The 21901-nt window shown below is 60.0% G+C and overlaps 1 protein-coding gene across 1 annotated transcript in view; it reads left to right on the top strand.

The window, feature by feature from the left end:
* Positions 1-21839, top strand: part of LOC133346321 (multiple PDZ domain protein-like) — a 54817-nt gene extending 32978 nt beyond the window's left edge. The window contains 13 exon segments of the mRNA XM_061557817.1: positions 1244-1321; positions 2269-2358; positions 2613-2793; positions 4644-4754; positions 9038-9119; positions 9617-9897; positions 11099-11249; positions 12720-12847; positions 13333-13416; positions 15636-15827; positions 16281-16468; positions 17254-17377; positions 18777-21839. Of these exon segments, the coding sequence (XP_061413801.1) occupies positions 1244-1321; positions 2269-2358; positions 2613-2793; positions 4644-4754; positions 9038-9119; positions 9617-9897; positions 11099-11249; positions 12720-12847; positions 13333-13416; positions 15636-15827; positions 16281-16468; positions 17254-17377; positions 18777-18923 (1837 nt within the window). The 3' untranslated portion in view covers positions 18924-21839.
* Positions 21840-21901: the final 62 nt, after the last annotated feature.

Here is a 21901-nt window from a genome sequence, read left to right as displayed (position 1 = left end):
CCCGCCCCCCCCCCCACCCCACTAACCCCGGCGTCGTGTCGACCGCTGCCGGGCCTCCGCATGCGCCCCGAGCGGCTGGCGCCGGCGCCGCGCTTGCACGGCTCTCACTCTGCCGGAAGCGCCGCCGCCGCCACCACCCACTACCACCCCCACCGCTACCGCTACCACCATCGCTACAACCACTACCACCACTACCACCGCAACCACTACCGCCGTTATCACCACCGCTACTGCCACCGCGACCACCACCACGACCACCGCCAACACTACCACCGCTACCACCATCACTGCTACCACCACCATGACCACCACTACCACCATCACCGCTACCACCACCACGACCACCACTACCACCATCACCGCTACCACCACCACGACCACCACTACTACCGCTTCCACCACCACCGCTACCACCATCACTGCTATCACCACCACAACCACCGCCACCACTACCACCGCTGCCACCACCACGACCACCACTACCACCGCTATCACTACCACCGCTCCCACCACCACCGCTACCACCACCACCACCGCTACCACCATCACCGCTACCACCACCGCTACCACCACCACCGCTACCACCATCACTACTACCACTGCTACCACCACCACCGCTACCACCACCACCGCTACCACCACCGCTACCACCACTACCACCGCTACCACCACCACCACTACCACCACCACCGCTACCACCACCACCACCGCTACCACCACCGCTACCACCATCACTACTACCTGCCCGACGCCCATCTCACTAACACGGCTCGTTGTGTCCTCGCCGTGCCGTCGACGAGCTGCGCGCTGGCGCGAGGATTTGCACTAGCGGGGGTGCCACGCAGCAGCCTGGTAAAGGAGCTGATGGTGCTGCTGATGATGCTGTTGGTGCTGCTGATGCTGCTGATGCTGGTGGTGCTGCTGATGATGCTGGTGCTGGTGGTGCTGCTGATGATGCTGCTGATGCTGGTAGTGCTGCTGATGATGCTGCTGATGCTGCTAGTGCTGGTGGTGCTGCTGATGATGCTGCTGATGCTGATGGTGCTGGTGTTGCTGATGCTGGTGGTGCTGATGGTGCTGGTGTTGCTGATGCTGCTATTGCTGCTGCTGATGGTGGTGCTGCTGATGCTGGTGGTGCTGGTGGTGCTGATGCTGACCCTGCTGGTCTAACGGCAACGTGGGGCGTTTTGTTTGCGGCCGTGCCGCCGTGTCGCTTGTGCCCGGTTTGGCGCCGGCCGTGCAGGCTCACGTTCGTGAGTGCGGGCGACCTGGAGGAGTACCGGGAGAGTCGGCGCGCGCACGCTGGCGCCGCGGCAAGCAGGTGACACGGCTGCCGCTACCTCGTCGTCGTCGCCACCGTCATCATCGTCATCATCGTCATCATCGTCGTCATCGTCGTCATCGTCGTCATCGTCATCATCGTCGTCATCATCACCGTCATCGTCACCATCATCATCATCATCATTGTCATCATCGTCATCATCATCGTCATCATCGTCGTCATCGTCATTATCATCACCGTCATAGTCACCGTCATCATCGTCGTCGTCATCATCGTCACCGTCATCATCATCGTCATCACCGTCATCACCATCATACCTACTATAATCACCCAGGAATGTCTGTCCTTAACGCCCGTGACGTCACTCAATCATTAACAGGTGACGTCCTCCAAATGGATACCCCCCCCCCCCCCCATTAATAATAACTAGCGGCTGACGTCACACGCATTTATGCAATGAATATCACGTGGCGGTTTGCTGTTCGCTTGCGAGTTTCAGATTTACTGCAATACACCCGTCCTTGGATGGGCAAAAGGCGAGTCATTGTCATCGTCATCATCATTGTCATCTTTGTCGTCATCATCATTGTCTATCGTCGTGACCATCATCATCGTCATCGTCCATACCATCAGCTGCTGGCGCTGCTACCGCTGGTGGTGGTGGTGCTGCTGGTGGTGTAGCGGTTAGCGCTACGCTGCGCTACGAACCCGGCGGCCCGAGTTCGATTCCCGCTCGCGACCAACATTATCTGAACCGGTCATGGGCCTCTCCTAGATCGACTCAGCCTCAAATGAGCACCCGGTGCGGTGCGTAAACATCGCCACCGGGAAGACAAAGGCGGCCGGGCGTGGTGCTGGCCACCCGCCCCCTCGTGTGCCACGGTGCCGGCCTTCGTAGGTGCAGCTCGCTTAGCAGCACTTGCCCCGACGGTCCGTCACAGGCTACGCGGGGGACCTTTGTCTTTGTGTGCGTGTGGCGGGAACAGAGAAGCCGATCTGCCGGAGCGAGAAGCGGGCGAGGGGGAGGAGAGCGACGAGCGGGGACCCTCGCAGGTTCACTGGGGGCCCCCCCGCCGGTAAGGATCCCCCCCCCCCACTGTCCCCCCCCACCAATAAAGACCCCTCCTTCCCCCCCACCAATAAGGACCCATCGCCCCCCCCCCCCCCTGCCGGTAAGGACCTCCTCCCCCACCCCCCAACAATGTGACTATGGAATATCATCGAGTCCATGGGCAACGGTCTGTTTAGGCAACACGGGGGGGATCTTTGTCTGCATCCACGTGCGCTCACGTGCACGTGCGTTCACGTCCACGTGCGTGCGCGTGAGCAGGGTGCTGGTGGACCGCGACCCCGGCGGGCGCTCGCTGGGCATCAGCATTGTGGGCGGGCGAGGGATGGGGGCGCGCCTGACGCCGGGCGAGGTGCTGCGGGGGATCTTCATCAAGCACGTGCTGCAGGACAGCTCCGCGTCGCGCCTCGGGGGGCTCAAGGAGGGCGACCGCATCCTGGAGGTGCGGCGGGCGGTCACGGTGATGGTCGCGTGGGTGACGGCGTGGGTGACGGCGTGGGTGACGGTGCGGGTGGTGGTGTGGTTGACGCGTGGGTGACGCGTGGGTGACGTGTGGGTGACGGTGTGGGTGACGGCGTGGGTGACGGTGCGGGTGGTGGGGTGGGTGACGGCGTGGGTGACGGTGCGGGTGGTGGGGTGGGTGACGCGTGGGTGACGGTGCGGGTGGTGGGGTGGGTGACGGCGTGGGTGACGGTGCGGGTGGTGGGGTGGGTGACGCGTGGGTGACGGTGCGGGTGGTGGGGTGGGTGACGGCGTGGGTGACGGTGCGGGTGGTGGGGTGGGTGACGCGTGGGTGACGGTGCGGGTGGTGGGGTGGGTGACGGCGTGGGTGACGGTGCGGGTGGTGGGGTGGGTGACGCGTGGGTGACGGTGCGGGTGGTGGGGTGGGTGACGCGTGGGTGACGGTGCGGGTGGTGGGGTGGGTGACGCGTGGGTGACGGTGCGGGTGGTGGGGTGGGTGACGCGTGGGTGACGGTGCGGGTGGTGGGGTGGGTGACGCGTGGGTGACGGTGCGGGTGGTGGGGTGGGTGACGCGTGGGTGACGGTGCGGGTGGTGGGGTGGGTGATGGCGTGGGTGACGGTGCGGGTGGTGGGGTGGGTGATGGCGTGGGTGACGGTGCGGGTGGTGGGGTGGGTGACGCGTGGGTGACGGTGCGGGTGGTGGGGTGGGTGACGCGTGGGTGACGGGTGTGGGTGATGCGTGGGTGACAGTGTGCGTGACGGTGTGGGTGATGCGTGGGTGATGGTGTGGGTGGTGCGTGGGTTATGCGTGGGTGACGGTATGGGTGGTGCGTGGGTGACGGTGTGGATGGTGCGTGGGTGACGGTGTGGGTGCGTGGATGACGGTGTGGGTGGTGGTGTGGGTGACGGTGTGGGTGACAGTGTGGGTAGTGCGTGGGTGACGGTATGGGTGGTGCGTGGGTGACGGTGTGGATGGTGCGTGGGTGACGGTGTGGGTGCGTGGATGACGGTGTGGGTGGTGGTGTGTGTGACGGGTGGGTGGTGCGTGGGTGACAGTGTGGGTGACGGTGTGGATGACGGTGTGTGTGACGGTGTGGATGGTGCGTGGATGACGGTGTGGGTGACGGTGTGGATGACGGTGTGTGTGACGGTGTGGATGGTGCGTGGATGACGGTGTGGGTGACGGTGTGGATGACGGTGTGTGTGACGGGTGGGTGGTGCGTGGATGACAGTGTGGGTGACGGTGTGGATGACGGTGTGTGTGACGGTGTGGTGGACGGTGTGGGTGACGGTGTGGATGACGGTGTGTGTGACGGGTGGATGGTGCGTGGATGACAGTGTGGGTGACGGTGTGGATGACGGTGTGGGTGGTGGTGTGGATGACGGTGTGTGTGACTGTGTGGGTGACGGCGTGTGTGACTGTGTGGGTGACGCGTGGATGACGGTGTGTGTGACTGTGTGGGTGACGGTGTGGATGACGGTGTGTGTGACTGTGTGGGTGACGCGTGGATGACGGTGTGTGTGACTGTGTGGGTGACGGTGTGGATGACGGCGTGTGTGACGGTGTGGATGGTGCGTGGGTGACGGTGTGGGTGGTGGTGTGGGTGACGGTGTGGGTGACGCGTGGGTGACGGCGTGTGTGACTGTGTGGGTGACGGTGTGGATGACGGTGTGTGTGACGGTGTGGATGGTGCGTGGGTGACGGTGTGGGTGGTGGTGTGGGTGACGGTGTGGGTGACGCGTGGGGGACGGCGTGTGTGACTGTGTGGGTGACGGTGTGGATGACGGTGTGTGTGACTGTGTGGGTGGTGCGTGGGTGACGCGAGGCAGGTGGGTGGTGAGGACCTCCGTGACGCCAGCCACGAGCGGGCGGTGGACGCCATCCGGCGAGCGGTGCACCCCGTCGAGTTCGTGGTGCAGAGCCTCGTGCCCAGAGCCCAGGTGAGGGCCCCCCCCCTCCCCCACACACACAAAGACAAAGATCCCCCGTGTAGCCTTAACAGACTGTTGGGGCAAGTGCTGTTAGCGAGCACCTATGAAGGCCGGAACGGCACACGAGGGGGTGGGTGGCCAGCCCCACGCCCGACCGCCTTTGTCTCCCCAGTGACGATGTTTATTACACACCGCACCAGGTACTCATTTGAGGCTGAGTCGACCTAGGGGAGGCCCAGGACCGGTTCAAATAATGGTGTTGACCGTGAGTGGGAATCGAACCCGGGTCGCCAGGTTCATAGCGCAGCGCGCTAACCGCTCCACACACACACACGGTGACACAGACAAAGCTCCCCCGCGTAGCCTGTAACGGACTTGTCGGGGCAAGCGCCGTTAGCGAGCAGCGAGCGCCTACGAAGGCCGGCACTGTGACACGGGACGGGGGGGGGGGGGGGGTTTGGTGGGTGGCCACCGCACGACACCTGGCCGCCTTTCTTTCCAGTCGTATGTCTGGGAGGGTTACGGACGCGGCATTGTCATCATGACTCCGTTAGAGCGTTCGGTTGATGTTCCGCTGCCCGTAATCGGTGCCACTCATCCTGGGATTCTGCCCTCTTATCATTTCCATCTCGTCCATCCACTCCATCATCTCCTCCATCAGCTCCATCATCATCTCCATCATCATCTCCATCAGCTCCATCATCATCTCCATCATCATCTCCATCATCATCTCCATCATCATTTCCATCATCTCCATCATCTCCATCATCATCTCCATCATCATTTCCATGATCTACTCCATCAGCTCCATCATCATCTCCATCATCTTCTCTATCATCTCCATCATCTCCATCATCTCCATCCACTCCTACATCCACTTCATCCACTCCATCATCTCCTCCATCATCTCCATCATCCTTCGTGCCCTGCTCTCACTCACCACTGCTCACCACATCTCTCTCTCTAGGCCCTGCCTCTCTCCTTCCCGTGCACTTTCCCTCTTCGTCCACCACCACCACCGGCACCACCGCCACCACTGCCGCCACCACCACTGCCGCCTCTGTTCTTTGAGAGTTCCAACAGCCCCCCCATCCCCCACACCCCCCCCCCCCCCATTCCGCTCTGTCTTTCTCTGAATCGTCCCAATGCACGCCCCTAACGCTCGCACCGCAGCGCAAGCAGCCGCGTGTTCCGCACTTTGCCTCGGTCCTTGTTGCTGTGCTGCTAACCCCTTGTTGTTTTGCATGTCCCGTCCGCTCTCTGTTGTTTGGCTGTCCGACTCCCCCCCACCCCACGACCCCCCCTCCCCCCACCTCCCCCCCCCCCACCGTGTGTTCCTCGCTCCTCGCTGCCCTCGACCCCAACCCCCACCCCCCCCCCCTCATCTTCCCCGCACCTTCACGCTCGGTTCACACCCGCCCACTGGTCCGTCCTCGCTCACCCACCGACTCATCCTCCCCCTCACTCGCGCCCGCTCATCCACTCGCCCGTCCTCTCGCCCGTCCTCTCGCCCACCCGCCCGCTCACCCACCCACTCACCCTCCCGCACGCCCACTCACCCGCCCGCTCACCCACTCACCCGCCCGCCCACTCACCCGCCCGCTCACCCGCCCTCTCGCCAACCCGCTCGCCCGCCCGCTCACCCACCCACTCACCCGCTCACCCACTCACCCGCCCACCCACTCACCCGCCCGCCCACTCACCCACCCACTCACCCGCCGCCCACTCACCCGCCCGCCCACTCACCCGCCCGCCCACTCACCCGCCCGCTCACCCACTCACCCGCCCACCCACTCACCCCCGCCCACTCACCCGCCCGCCCACTCACCCACCCACTCACCCGCCCGCCCACTCACTCGCCCGCCCACTCACCCGCCCGCCCACTCACCCGCCCGCTCACCCACCCACTCACCCGCCCGCCCACTCACCCGCCCACTCACTCACCCACCCACTCACCCGCCCGCCCACTCACCCACCCACTCACCCGCCCGCCCACTCACCTGCCCGCCCGTTGGCGTGATCGGTGGGAGCAGCCCACGACGCTCCCGCCACCGGGCCCCCAGCCGCCCGCGCTCCCCGTTCGTCTCACCGTGCGCTAGCGCTCCCAGGGAGTGACTCGCGGGCGCACAAAGGCAAAAGCTCCCAAGAAGAGAGATAGCCTCGTTGGGGCGAGTGCCGTTAGCGACGATAACAGCGACGGCAAACAGCCGCCGTGCCCCACCAAAGTGGCGGTGACATCACCGCGGCGCTCGTGCCAGGCTAGGTGCACTTGGAGGCCGTCGCCGTGAAGTGTCGAAGGCTCTCGCTGGTGGCAGGAGGTCACAGACCCAGGTGGAGGTTAAGGAGGGGGACTGCTTCACGTGCAGGGGCAGCGTTAGGTCTATGAGTAGTGTTGAGTCTATGGGTAGCGGTGTTAGTCTATGGGTAGTGTTGAGTCTATGGGTAGCGGTGTTAGTCTGTGGGTAGTGTTGAGTCTTTGGGTAGCGGTGTTAGTCTATGGGTAGTGTTGAGTCTTTGGGTAGTGTTGAGTCTATGGGCAGTGTTGAGTCTATGTGTAGCAGTGTTAGTCTATGGGCAGTGTTGAGTCTATGGGTAGCGGTGTTAGTCTGTGGCTAGTGTTGAGTCTTTGGGTAGCGGTGTTAGTCTATGGGTAGTGTTGAGTCTTTGGGTAGCGGTGTTAGTCTGTGGCTAGTCTTGAGTCTTTGGGTAGCGGTGTTAGTCTATGGGCAGTGTTGAGTCTATGGGTAGCGGTGTTAGTCTGTGGCTAGTGTTGAGTCTTTGGGTAGCGGTGTTAGTCTATGGGCAGTGTTGAGTCTTTGGGTAGCGGTGTTAGTCTGTGGCTAGTGTTGAGTCTTTGGGTAGCGGTGTTAGTCTGTGGCTAGTGTTGAGTCTTTGGGTAGCGGTGTTAGTCTATGGGTAGCGGTGTTAGTCTATGGGTAGTGTTGAGTCTATGGGTAGTGTTGAGTCTATGGGCAGTGTTGAGTCTATGTGTAGCAGTGTTAGTCTATGGGCAGTGTTGAGTCTATGGGTAGCGGTGTTAGTCTATGGGTAGTGTTGAGTCTTTGGGTAGCAGTGTTAGTCTATGGGTAGTGTTGAGTCTATGGGTAGTGTTGAGTCTATGGGCAGTGTTGAGTCTATGTGTAGCAGTGTTAGTCTATGGGCAGTGTTGAGTCTATGGGTAGCGGTGTTAGTCTATGGGTAGTGTTGAGTCTTTGGGTAGCAGTGTTAGTCTATGGGCAGTGTTGAGTCTATGGGTAGCGGTGTTAGTCTGTGGCTAGTGTTGAGTCTTTGGGTAGCGGTGTTAGTCTATGGGTAGCGGTGTTAGTCTATGGGTAGTGTTGAGTCTATGGGTAGTGTTGAGTCTATGGGCAGTGTTAGTCTATGGGCAGTGTGAGTCTATGAGTAGCAGTGTTAGTCTATAGGCAGCGGTGCTGAGTCTCGTGTTGAAGTTGATTCCAGTGTAGGGGTTGCAAGGAGGGAGAAGGATTGAACAATGGATTGGGCACAGGGAGAAGGCGTGGACAGATGCACTGTGAGTCACAACCGTAGACTTCTCAACGCTACAGAGAAAGAAATAACTTGACGTGTGTGAGTGTTGACGTACTGGTCGCGACGCTGAGCCGCTCCGGTGTCGGCGGACGGTCGCGTCAAATTCCTCGGGCGGAAGCGTCTCCCCACTCGCGCCGAAGTCACGTCCCCCGCTCGCGGCGCGTTGACATTCGCGAACCGCGCGTCGTGAGCCGCCACCGTCGCTACGACGACGGTGATTGTCGTCGTCGTCGTCCATATCAATAAAAAATATAATTTCAAAATGTAACGCTGCTTGCTGCTTGCTGCTGCTGCAGAACCGACGGTCGTTGGAGACCCGGAGTCTGCGGCTGCGGAGGGTTTTTCGTAGCGGGTGGGGTCAGTGGGTGGGGCTCGCGTGGTCGGCCGCGACGTCCGACGTTTCGCTCCACGCGGCGACGGAAGTTTGAGAGCCGAACGAGAGTGGGGGGGGCGGGGGGGGTGGATTGCTCGTGTGCGTGCGTGCACGCGTGCGTGTGTGTATATGTGCGTGGTTTGGTGTGTGCTCGCACGTGCGTGTGTGCGCGCACGTGTGCGTGTGTGTGTGTGCGTGCACGTGGTTGCGTGCGTGTGTATATGTGCGTAGTTTGGTGTGTGCTCGCACGTGCGTGTACGCGCGCGCACGCGTGCGTGCGTGTGTGTGCGTGCTTGGGGGTGGTTCCTCGACCGGCGCGTTGCATTCACGTCCGCGCTGCGTCTGATTTTCACGCCTGCGCTGGGAAAAGTCGCGGCAAAAGTTTGCCGCGCCGCGGCAAGACTGCAGCCTTAAGCCTAGCAACCCTTTCTACCACCTACTAACCCAGGTCAGTTACTAACCCTGCCTCCCCCACCCACTCGCCCACTCACGCACTCACCCACTCACTCACCGTTCACCCTGCCTCACCCACCCAGCCACTCACCCACCCAAACATTGACATCTGTCATTGCCGACACAACCACACTCACGCTCGGCCACGCTCGCCCCGCGCTAGCGCACGCGCAGGGCAGGCGCCGAGCAAGCGACGCACTAACACGCCCCTCCCTCACCCCCCGCACGCGACCTCCTCCTCATCCGGTCTCTGCGAGCCCCCCCCACCCCCCTCCGAAAAGCCGACCGCGACTGCTCGCTTTTTAAGTTTCAGTCCAAAAACCGCCACCGGGTTTGGGAAAAAGGAAAAAACTTACCTTTTACCACCGCCACTACCACCACCTTTACCACCGCCACTACCACCGCCACTTCCACCGCCACTACCACCGCCACTACCACCGCCTCTACCACCGCCACTACCACCGCCACTACCACGGCCACTACTAACGCTAACAAGAACGCTTTCGCCGTCCATTCCGTTGCGTGCGCGCGAACGCCTCCGCTGCTGCCGCCGCCGCCGCTTTGTTCCGGGGCGTCCTCTGCTGCGTCCGACCTCCGACCTCCGCGGCCGCTCGGGGTCGCCGGCGATCGGCCGCGTCGCTTGCCAAGTCGGCGGGTAGCCTAGACGCGCCGCCGCTGCCACCGCCGCCGGCTTCGCCCCCCCCAAAGCCTCCTCCTCCGTCCCTGTACAACCCCTTCCTCTTCCACGCCGCCACCGCCGCTGACCCCCGCCAGCAGGTGAGTCGGCGGGCAGCAGTGGTCAGCGCCGCCCCGCGGTGGCTTGCGACACGTTGACCGCCTCCACTAATTGCCGTCACGGCGGGTCATCGGTCATCCGGCAGCTTTGGCTTGAGGGGGCGGGGCGCCGGATTTTTTTTTATAAAACGCCGGATAATGAATCGCTACGTCACGGTGATTTACAATGAGCTTATTGCACATTATTGCTTGACGTTGTGTTTTTGATGTTTAACGATCGACGGACCGGTTAAAGCCCTTCAAGCGGTCTGCCGGTTTCGCCGGATCGGCCCGGCACTGCCGGATAATGTTGGAAGCAGCCGGATAATCGATGGTCAACTGTGTTGTTGTATTTTATTTGTTTTTATTTTTCCCAGGGAAGGCCCACCGAGCTGCTGTAGAGCTCAGAAGCGACCTGGCCACCACAAATGACGTCAGCTCGACGAAGTGGGCTCATCATCATCACCAATCGCGTGGACGTCTTCATAGCGGCAGCCAAAGCACATCTTTAAACGCGTGGTGACGTCGATTCTAAATGTGAAGGGAGGGTGAAAAAAAACTGAAAAATCCACGCGACCCCGGCGAGAGAGAGACACGCAAACTTCTAATATACAGCAGCCGTCCGGGTCGGGATCGAACCCACGACCTCCTGTATACCCGGCGAGGTAGTTAACATCTCCTAGCCACCACGGCGCTCGCCTCGCCTGATATGGAGGAGGTCGTGGGTTCGATTCCGACCCTGATGACGCCTGCTGCTGTGTATTTGGAGTCTGCGTCTTTCTCTCTCTCTCTCTCCACGTGGCCGTCGTGTGGATTTTCTCCGGGACCCTCCGGTTTTCTCCCTCCACATCTAGAACCGACGTCGCGCGTTCAATAAGCATATTTGACTGCCGCTGTGAAGTCCGCGTGACGACGACGACGATGATGATGAGCCCACTTCGTCGACCTATCGTTTGTGATGGCCAGCCAGGTCGCTCCTGACAAAAGAGCTCTCTCTATCTAGCTCAGTGTGGGCCTTGCGTAGTTTAGTTTTAGCGCCGCTGCCAAGGTGCTCGCTGCGACGGCGCTTAAAGCTTCGCACGCCGGCACGCCGGGCACCTCGAGCCACGCCGAAACAAAAGTTGCTCGGGCCCACGCGACACATTCCGCTCGACACGTTCCGCTCGACACGTTCCGCTCGACGGCCGTGGCCGCGTCTTTGCAGGACGCCGCCGGCGCTCGCGTGGGGTCGGAGGTTGCCGCGACGGGGACGGACGAGGAGGAGGAGGAGGACGAGGGGGAGGGGAGCGGGGAGGGAGGGCGGCACGCGGACTTCCCGCTCGGAGCGCCGCCGACGCCGCCGCCGCCGCAGCAGCGTGAGTCGTCGCTCGGCCTGTGGGGCACAGCAACCACCTCCACTCACCTCGTGGACGTCACTCCCTCCCCTCACGCCCTCCCCTCACTCCCTCCCTTCCCTCTCCTCCCTCCTCTTCCCTCCCCTTCCTTGCCTCCCCTCACCTCCGTCACTCCCTCCCCTCCCTTTCCTCACCTCACTCCCTCCACTCACTCCCCTTCCTTCCCTTCCCACCTCCCCCCCCTCCCTCCCTCCTTTCCCACCTCTTTCCCCTCCCTCACTCCCCTCCCTCCCCTGTCCCACTTACCTCCCTTCCTCTATTCCTTTCTCCCTCCCTCCATTCCACATATTCCTCCTTGCTCCCAGGATCTGCTGCTCCACCATATTAGCTGCGTCATTCTGTTGTTCTCTGTGTGAGTCTATGGGTCTCTGTGTGAGTCTATGGGTCTCTGTGTGAGTCTCTGTGTGAGTCTATGGGTCTCTGTGTGAGTCTATGGGTCTCTGTGTGAGTCTACTATGGGTCTCTGTGTGAGTCTTTTGATCTGTGTAAGTTTGTGAATCTCCGTGTTATTCTGTTGCTCTCTGTGTGAGTCCATGGATCTCTGTGAGTCTACTGCTGTCTGTGTGAGTCTGTGGGTCTCTGTGTGGGGAGTCTATGGGTCTCTGTGTGGTGAGTCTATGGGTCTCTGTGTGGTGAGTCTATGGGTCTCTGTGTGGTGAGTCTATGGGTCTCTGTGTGAGGAGTCTATGGGTCTCTTGTGTGCGAGTCCATGGAGGTCAGAGTAGTTGTGAAAGGCAGAGTTGGCATAGTAGGGGGAGCACAGCTGGTGCGTCTGCCAGTCGTCTCAATCAGTCAACCTCATAGCACCTCTTGCGAGCAGCGAGAGCCTTCGACACCTCACATGACGACCTCAAAGTGCACCTAGCCTGGCACAGGCGCCGTGGTGAGTTGGCGGCCGCTCTGGATTATTCTGCCCCCACCCCCCCATTTGGCGGTGCTCCATCACTAACACCCGCCCGGTGGTGCTGGTGGTGCTGGTGGTGCTGGTGATGCTGGTGATGCTGGTGGTGGTGGTGCTGGTGGTGGTGGTGATGCTGGTGGTGGTGGTGCTGGTGGTGGTGGTGATGCTGGTGGTGGTGCTGCTGCTGGTGGTGATGCTGGTGGTGGTGCTGGTGATGCTGGTGGTGGTGCTGGTGGTGGTGCTGGTGGTGGTGCTGGTGGTGGTGCTGGTGGTGGTGGTGATGGTGCTGGTGGTGGTGCTGGTGGTGGTGCTGCTGCTGTTGATGATGCTGGTGGTGGTGCTGGTGGTGCTGCTGGTGGTGGTGCTGGTGGTGGTGCTGGTGGTGGTGATGGTGCTGGTGGTGGTGCTGGTGGTGGTGCTGCTGCTGTTGGTGATGCTGGTGGTGGTGCTGGTGGTGCTGCTGGTGGTGGTGCTGGTGGTGGTGCTGGTGCTGGTGGTGGCGGTGGTGCTGATGGCGGCCATTCCTGCAGCAGTGCCGGGCGGCGTGGGGGAGCCGGCGTCGTGCGCCATCGTGCCGGGCCTGGAGACGCGCATCGCCATCGCCAAGGGACGCACCGGCCTGGGCCTCAGCATCGTGGGCGGCACCGACACGCTGCTGGTGAGAGACTCGCACGCACGCATGCTCGCCCGCACGCTCGCCCGCACGCACGCTCGTCCGCCTGCCTGCCCGACCGCCTGCCTGCCCGACCGCACACCCGCACCCTCGCTCGCCCGCATACCCGGACACTCGCACACTCACCCACACACTTGCTCACTCACCTACAGAATTGCTCACTCGCAGACTCACCCACCCTCGCTCACTTGGTCATTTGCGCACTCACCCACTCACTCACCCACTCACCCACACACTTGCTCACTCACCTACAGAATTGCTCACTCGCAGACTCACTCACCCTCGCTCACTCGCTCATTCTCGCACTCACTCACCCGCTCACACACTCGCTCACTCACTCAGCCCATGAGCCAAGGAGGGGCTCAGTCGGTATCACCCCGGGGTAGCAAATGCTACCGGAGTCCACCACGGGTAGCGTCCACCCTCACAAGCGGCGTCCACCACTCTCCCGCACCTGTCTCGTCCCCCAGGGAGGCATCATCATCCACGAGGTCTACGAGTCCGGGGCTGCGGCGAAGGACGGACGCCTCTGGGCGGGCGACCAGATCTTGGAGGTTAGGTGACGTGACGGAACTCCGCCTGGCGCTGCTCGTTGTCGCAGAGAGGTTCCCGCGTGGGGGGGGTGGGGGAGGGGGGGTCTGTCCGCTGTGGCAAATGGTATCACCGCATGAATGTTTTAAGTACGTTGAACTTCTTTCGCACCGTACATAGCCAACCGTGCTAATCGGAGGTGTAGTGTTCAGTCTGTGGGCAGTGTTGAGTCTGTGGGCAGTGTTGAGTCTATGGGTAGTGTTGAGTCTGTGGGCAGTGCTGAGTCTATGGGTAGTGTTGAGTCTATGGGCAGTGTTGAGTCTGTGGGCAGTGTTGAGTCTGTGGGTAGTGTTGAGTCTATGGGCAGTGTTGAGTCTGTGGGCAGTGTTGAGTCTATGGTGCAGTGTTGAGTCTGTGGCGCAGTGTTGAGTCTGCGGTGCAGTGTTGAGTCTTTGGGCAGTGTTGAGTCTGTGGTGCAGTGTTGAGTCTGTGGGCAGTGTTGAGTCTATGGTGCAGTGTTGAGTCTGTGGGCAGTGTTGAGTCTGTGGTGCAGTGTTGAGTCTGTGGGCAGTGTTGAGTCTATGGGCAGTGTTGAGTCTATGGGCAGTGTTGAGTCTATGGTGCAGTGTTGAGTCTGTGGGCAGTGTTGAGTCTGTGGTGCAGTGTTGAGTCTGTGGTGCAGTGTTGAGTTTTTGGGCAGTGTTGAGTCTGTGGTGCAGTGTTGAGTCTGTGGGCAGTGTTCAGTATGTGGTGCAGTGTTGAGTCTGTGGGCAGTGTTCAGTCTGTGGGCAGTGTTGAGTCTATGGGCAGTGTTGAGTCTGTGGGCAGTGTTGAGTCTATGGGCATTGTTGAGTCTATGGGCAGTGTTGAGTATATGGTGCAGTGTTCAGTCTGTGGGCAGTGTTCAGTCTGTGGGCAGTGTTGAGTCTATGGGCAGTGTTGAGTCTGTGGGCAGTGTTGAGTCTATGGTGCAGTGTTGAGTCTGTGGGCAGTGTTGAGTCTATGGTGCAGTGTTGAGTCTGTGGGCAGTGTTGAGTTTGTGGGCAGTGTTGAGTCTATGGTGCAGTGCTGAGTCTATGGGCAGTGCTGAGTCTGTGGGCAGTGTTGAGTCTATGGTGCAGTGCTGAGTCTATGGGCAGTGCTGAGTCTATGGGCAGTGTTGAGTCTATGGTGCAGTGCTGAGTCTATGGTGCAGTGCTGAGTCTATGGGCAGTGCTGAGTCTGTGGGCAGTGTTGAGTCTGTGGGCAGTGTTGACTCTATGGTGCAGTGCTGAGTCTATGGTGCAGTGTTGAGTCTGTGGGCAGTGCTGAGTCTATGGGCAGTGCTGAGTCTGTGGGCAGTGTTGAGTCTGTGGGCAGTGTTGACTCTATGGTGCAGTGCTGAGTCTATGGTGCAGTGTTGAGTCTATGGGCAGTGTTGAGTCTATGGGCAGTGTTGAGTCTATGGGTAGTGTTGAGTCTGTGGGCAGTGTTGAGTCTGTGGGCAGTGTTGACTCTATGGTGCAGTGCTGAGTCTATGGGCAGTGCTGAGTCTATGGGCAGTGTTGACTCTATGGTGCAGTGCTGAGTCTATGGGCAGTGTTGAGTCTATGGGCAGTGTTGAGTTTATGGGTAGTGTTGAGTCTGTGGGCAGTGTTGAGTTTGTGGGCAGTGTTGACTCTATGGTGCAGTGCTGAGTCTATGGGCAGTGTTGAGTCTATGGGCAGTGTTGAGTCTATGGGTAGTGTTGAGTCTATGGTGCAGTGTTGAGTCTATGGGTAGTGTTGAGTCTGTGGGCAGTGTTGAGTCTGTGGGCAGTGTTGACTCTATGGTGCAGTGCTGAGTCTGTGGGCAGTGCTGAGTCTATGGGCAGTGTTGACTCTATGGTGCAGTGCTGAGTCTATGGTGCAGTGTTGAGTCTATGGGCAGTGTTGAGTCTATGGGCAGTATGTACCGTATGTTGAACGTCTTTCGCACCGTACGTAGCCAGCCGCGCTAAACGGAGGTGCGGTGAGGGGGGAAGGACACCAAACTGAACGCAACACCGAGCAGTTATAAAGAAACAAGTTCGTCAAGCTCGATGATGATGATTTGAAAGTGCACCGTAGCTCCCAGTGGCTTCTTGACATCGGCAAGGAAGAGAGCGTTCTGGACGGCCGCAGTGCCAGCGCGTCCGAGAGCACCGCGCGGTGATGCGGTGACCGCCGCCTTTGTTCGACGGCCGAGCCAAGAAGCCGTTGCCCACCCCCGCCCCCCCCCCCAGGTGAACGGAATCGACTTGCGTTGCGCGACGCACGAGGAGGCGATCGCGGCGCTGCGCCGCACGCCGGCCACCGTGCGCCTCATCGTGTTCCGGGACGAGGCTCAGGACCCCCCCCCTCGCGACGCGCCGGACGACGACGGCGGGGGGGGCAGCCCCCCCACTGAGCGTACGTGGGGCCCCCCGGAGCCTCGGGTAACGCGGCGAGCAAAGTGGCGGTTCTACTTCACACGTGTGCATTCGTCAAAACATTTCAATGAAATAAAATTTTCTTTTTTATAATGTCGTTATCGCCGTCGCGTCTCCAGACGCGGAATCCCCTCCCAATGGACCACCCAGCCACTCACCCACCCACTCACCCACCAACCCATTCACTCACCCACCCACTCACTCGCCCAACCACCCACTCACCCACCCATCCACCCACTCAACCACCCAGTCATCTAACCACCCACCCGCTTACCACACCGCAGCTCACAACAACGCACTCAGCCGTTCACTCCCCCACCCACCCACCCACTCACTCACTCACCCACTCATCCAACCACCAACCCACTCACCCAACCACCCACCGCTCACCACTCCTCAGCTCACCACACTCACCCATTCACTCACAACACTTCCCGATCTGCTTCTTCCCCCCCACAGGTCGAGTACGAGCATGATCCGCCACGGCAGCCACCACAGCCGCTTCCACAGCAGCAGCTCCCGCTGCAGCAGCAGCAGGGGGGGGAGGTGGCAGACGAAGTGCAGGCCGGAGACGAGGCGCAGGAGGCGGCCGCACCGGCGCCCGCCTCACCGGCGCACCACGGAGACCCCTCCTGGGACGAGCGCAGGTCGGTGTCGCCCCCCCCCCCCACCACCCCGGCCTCGCCAGTGCTCGCCATTGCTCGCTATTGCTCACCGTAGTGACGGCGACTGGGGGTTGGTTTGGTAGGAGGGGGTAGGGGGGGTGCGGTTGGTACGGCAGCCACGGTAGAGAGATGTTAACTACCTCGACTGGTGTACAGGAGGTCGTGGGTTCGATCCCAGCTCTGACGCCTGCTGCTGCTGTGTATTTGGAGTCTGCGTGTCTCTCTCTCCCTGTGGTGAGATGTTAACTACCTCGCCTGGTGTACAGGAGGTCGTGGGTTTGATCCCAGCCCTGACGCCTGCTGCTGCTGTGTATTTGGAGTCTGCGTGTCTCTCTCTCTCTCCCTGTGGTGAGATGTTAACTACCTCGCCTGGTGTACAGGAGGTCGTGGGTTTGATCCCAGCCCTGACGCCTGCTGCTGTGTATTTGGAGTCTGCGTGTCTCTCTCTCTCTCCCCGTGGTGGTCGCGTGGATTTCTGTCCGGGTCCTCCGGTTTTTCCTCTCCACGTTAGGAATCGACGTCACGGCGTTTAGAGTACTCGGCCGCTGCCATACATTGCCGCGTGGTGATGATCGGCCACTTCGTTGTGCAATCGTTTGTGGCAAGGCAACACGGAGGGTCTTTGTCTGTGTGTGCGTGTGTGTGTGTGTGCCGTGCCGGCCTTCATAGGCGCGGCCACTCGCTCACGGCACTTTCCCCGACAGTCCATTAAGGCTACACGGGGGGGGGGCTTTGTGTGTGCCGTGCCGCTGTTCGGTGGAGCGCAGGCCGGGCCAGTGCCGCACCGTGGTTCTTCACCGGGGCCCCGAGGGGCTCGGCTTCAGCATCGTGGGGGGCCGCGGGAGCCCCCACGGAGACCTGCCCATATACGTGCGCAGCATCTTCAGCAAGGTGAGTGTGTGTGCGGGTGTGCGAGTGTGTGTGTGCGGGTGTGCGAGTGTGTGTGTGCGGGTGTGCGAGTGTGTGAGTGCGGGTGTGCGAGTGTGTGCGTGTGGCACAGTAGGGGGCACAGGTGATGCATCGGCCAGTCATCTCAGTCAGTCAACCCATGGCACTTGGGTCTGCCCCGTGACTTCCTGTCGGCACAAGCACCGTGGTGACATCACCGCTACTTAGTGGTGATTGTTGTGTGTGTGCAGTGCCGGCCTTCATAGGTGCTCGCTAACAGCACTTGCCCCAACAGTCTGTTCAGGCTATACGGGGGATCTTTGTCTTTGTGTGCATGTGTGCGCGCTCACAACAATGAGCAAAGCGCCGGGCGGCCAAAACACAGCAAGTTGACGCAGTAGGGGGCACAGGTGGTGCATCTGCCAAACATCTCAAGTCAGTCAACCCCATGGCACCACCTGGGTCTGTCCCGTGACCTCCTGCCAGCGAGCCTTTGACACATCACGTGGCCTCACAGTGCACCTAGCCTGGCACAGGCGCCGTGGTGACGTCACCATCACGTCATGTTGTGTGTGTGTGTATGGGGAGCGGTAGTGTAGCGGTTAGCGCTACGCTGCGATACAAACCTGGCGACCCGGGTTCGATTCCCGCTCACGGCCATCACCAGTGACGATTATCTGAACCGGTCCTGGGCCTCCTTCCCCTTGGTCGACTCAGCCTGAAATGAGTAACCTGGAGACAAAGGCGGCCGGGCGTGCTGCTGGCCACCCACCCCCTCGTGTGGCGTGCCGGCCTTCATAGGTGCTGCTCGCTAACAGCACTTGCCCCGACAGTGTCTTAGTATACAGAGAGCGGCAGCGTAGCGGTTAGCGCGCTGCGCTACGACACCGGCGGCGACTATCCCAGCCGGTGCTGGGGCCTCCCCTCCCCTCTAGGTCGACTCGGCCTCAAATGAGTACCCGGCGCGGTGTGTGTGTGTGTGCGCTAAACATCGCCGCTGGGGAAGACAAAGGCGGCCGGGCTGCGGTGCGCGGCGTGAACCGTGAAAAAACACCGCGCCCTTCGCACATTCCGGGTGCCGAACCCAATGGCACCGCCAACAGCGTCAACTCCGCCTGCCTGCGTCAACGGCTCACTTTACTTTTTCTTGGTTTTTTCAGTAAAGTCACGTAGAAGGGAAGTAATAAAATAATAAAAATAAAACATAATAAAATAATTCTCACGGCGTTTCGGCCACAACGCAAGCAGCCGTCCTCAGGTGAAGAACAGGTCTTTAAATCGAAATTTCACTTTACTTTGTTACAAAAAAAAATCTCCCTTGATGGACGGCGCCCCCCGGTGCCCTCGCCCCCCCCCCCCGCGCCCCCCCTCCCGCGCCCCCCGCACCCGCCCACCCCCGCAGGGAGCGGCGGCTGAGGACGGGCGGCTCCAGCGGGGCGACCAGATCGTGGCGGTGAACGGGGAGGCGCTGGAGGGGCGCACGCACGAGGAGGCGGTGGCCGCCCTGAAGCGTGCGGCGGGCACCATCACGCTGAGCGTGCTGTCCTGACGGACGCGGCGGGGGGGGGGGGGGTCCCGACGGCGGCGGCGGCGGCACAAGAGGGAGGGAAAGACCGCGGCGAATTGTCACGAACAAAACATGCGCGCGCAGATTTCGTTCGCTCTCGGGGACGCGCGGTGGAGAGAGGGCGGGGGGGGGCTGGAGAGTTCCCGGTGATTATCCCTGAGGAGGTCAGTCTCGACGCGGAGGCGGGAGGTCGACGTTATTCCCTGAACGTATTTTTCTTCGGCTCTACTTTCTTTTTTTTCGTCTACTCGGTCGCTCCACGTCCAAAGAAACGCTGAGGTTACGTACAACGCTGCGGGCTGCATCGGGTGGGGAGCGGCGGGGCGGAGGTGGGGCTCCCATTCATTCATTGACGACACACGTATGTACACGTGTGTTGAACTTGTTTCGCACCGTACGTAGCCAACCGTGCTAATTGGAGGAGCAGTGTTGAGTCTGTGGGCAGTGTTGAATCTGTGGGCAGTGTTGAGTCTGTGGTGCAGTGTTGAGTCTGTGAGCAGTGTTGAGTCTGTGGGCAGTGTTGAGTCTATGGGCAGTGTTGAGTCTGTGGTGCAGTGTTGAGTCTGTGGGCAGTGTTGAGTCTATGGGCAGTGTTGAATCTGTGGGCAGTGTTGAGTCTGTGGTGCAGTGTTGAGTCTATGGGCAGTGTTGAGTCTATGGGCAGTGTTGAATCTGTGGGCAGTGTTGAGTCTGTGGTGCAGTGTTGAGTCTGTGGTGCAGTGTTGAGTCTGTGGGCAGTGTTGAGTCTGTGGGCAGTGTTGAGTCTGTGGGCAGTGTTGAATATATGGGCAGTGTTGAGTCTATGGTGCAGTGTTGAGTCTATGGGCAGTGCTGAGTCTGTGGGCAGTGTTGAGTCTGTGGTGCAGTGTTGAGCCTATGGGCAGTGCTGAGTCTATGGGCAGTGCTGAGTCTATGGGCAGTGTTGAGTCTATGGGCAGTGTTGAGTCTATGGGCAGTGTTGAGTCTGTGGTGCAGTGTTGAGTCTGTGGGCAGTGTTGAGTCTATGGGCAGTGTTGAATCTGTGGGCAGTGTTGAGTCTGTGGTGCAGTGTTGAGTCTATGGGCAGTGTTGAGTCTATGGGCAGTGTTGTATCTGTGGGCAGTGTTGAGTCTGTGGTGCAGTGTTGAGTCTGTGGTGCAGTGTTGAGTCTGTGGGCAGTGTTGAGTCTGTGGGCAGTGTTGAGTCTGTGGGCAGTGTTGAATCTATGGGCAGTGTTGAGTCTATGGTGCAGTGTTGAGTCTATGGGCAGTGCTGAGTCTGTGGGCAGTGTTGAGTCTATGGTGCAGTGTTAAGTCTATGGGCAGTGTTGAGTCTATGGGCAGTGTTGAGTCTATGGGCAGTGTTGAGTCTGTGGTGCAGTGTTGAGCCTATGGGCAGTGCTGAGTCTATGGGCAGTGCTGAGTCTATGGGCAGTGTTGAGTCTATGGGCAGTGTTGAGTCTATGGGCAGTGTTGAGTCTGTGGTGCAGTGTTGAGTCTGTGGGCAGTGTTGAGTCTATGGGCAGTGTTGAATCTGTGGGCAGTGTTGAGTCTGTGGTGCAGTATTGAGTCTATGGGCAGTGTTGAGTCTATGGGCAGTGTTGAATCTGTGGGCAGTGTTGAGTCTGTGGTGCAGTGTTGAGTCTGTGGTGCAGTGTTGAGTCTGTGGGCAGTGTTGAGTCTGTGGGCAGTGTTGAGTCTGTGGGCAGTGTTGAATCTATGGGCAGTGTTGAGTCTATGGTGCAGTGTTGAGTCTATGGGCAGTGCTGAGTCTGTGGGCAGTGTTGAGTCTATGGTGCAGTGTTAAGTCTATGGGCAGTGTTGAGTCTATGGGCAGTGTTGAGTCTATGGGCAGTGTTGAGTCTGTGGTGCAGTGTTGAGCCTATGGGCAGTGCTGAGTCTATGGGCAGTGCTGAGTCTATGGGCAGTGTTGAGTCTATGGGCAGTGTTGAGTCTATGGGCAGTGCTGAGTCTATGGTGCAGTGTTGAGTCTATGGGCAGTGCTGAGTCTATGGGCAGTGCTGAGTCTATGGGCAGTGTTGAGTCTATGGACAGTGCTGAGTCTATGGGCAGTGTTGAGTCTATGGGCAGTGCTGAGTCTATGGGCAGTGCTGAGTCTATGGGCAGTGCTGAGTCTATGGTGCAGTGTTGAGTCTATGGGCAGTGCTGAGTCTATGGGCAGTGTTGAGTCTATGGTGCAGTGCTGAGTCTATGGGCAGTGCTGAGTCTATGGGCAGTGTTGAGTCTATGGTGCAGTGCTGAGTCTATGGGCAGTGTTGAGTCTATGGGCAGTGCTGAATCTATGGGCAGTGTTGAGTCTATGGTGCAGTGTTGAGTCCATGGTGCAGTGTTGAGTCTATGGGCAGTATGTACGTATGTTGAACTTCTTTCGCACCGTACGTAGCCAGCCGTGATAATCGGAGGTGGCTTCCGAATGTCGACAAAGAGCGGCGTTCCGGACAGCGCATCTGAGAGCGCCGCGCGGCGCGACGGCCAGAAGCCGCGATGGCGCTTGGCACCAGCTGCGGCGACGTATTTGTCGCTCGCGACGGTGTACACGCACCGCCGTGTCCCCGTGTCCCTGTGTGTACACTCACCGCTGTGTACCTGTGTGTACACTCACCACGTGTCCCCGTGTTCACATATTCCCATGTCTCCATGTCCCCATTGTCCCCATTGTCCCCGCGTGTAGAGATTTGCAGTGTTCCTCATGAATGCAGTGCCGTGTGTTCGTGTCGAGTCGTTAGTGCAGCGTCGCGCGTTCGAGTCGTTAGTTCGTGTCGTTCGTTCGCTTCGTGTATCGTGCGTTCGCTTCACGCGTTCGCGTGTCGTGCGTTCCAGTCGTGTGTTCGTGTCGCGTAGGCAGTGCGATCCATCGGCGGGAACAACGCGAGGCAAATAAAGGTTATGTCGAGTTTAATACTCCCCGTGGATTTTCGCTTCGTTGTTGTGGTGAGTGGGTTGGTGAGTGGGTGAGTGTGT

This window comes from Lethenteron reissneri, chromosome 24 (genome assembly GCF_015708825.2).
Source record: "Lethenteron reissneri isolate LAM-NWPU_2019-01 chromosome 24, ASM1570882v1, whole genome shotgun sequence".
Lineage (NCBI taxonomy): Eukaryota > Metazoa > Chordata > Hyperoartia > Petromyzontiformes > Petromyzontidae > Lethenteron > Lethenteron reissneri.
Note: the sequence above shows the minus strand (reverse complement) of the source record. Positions and strands in the feature narration are given on the sequence as shown.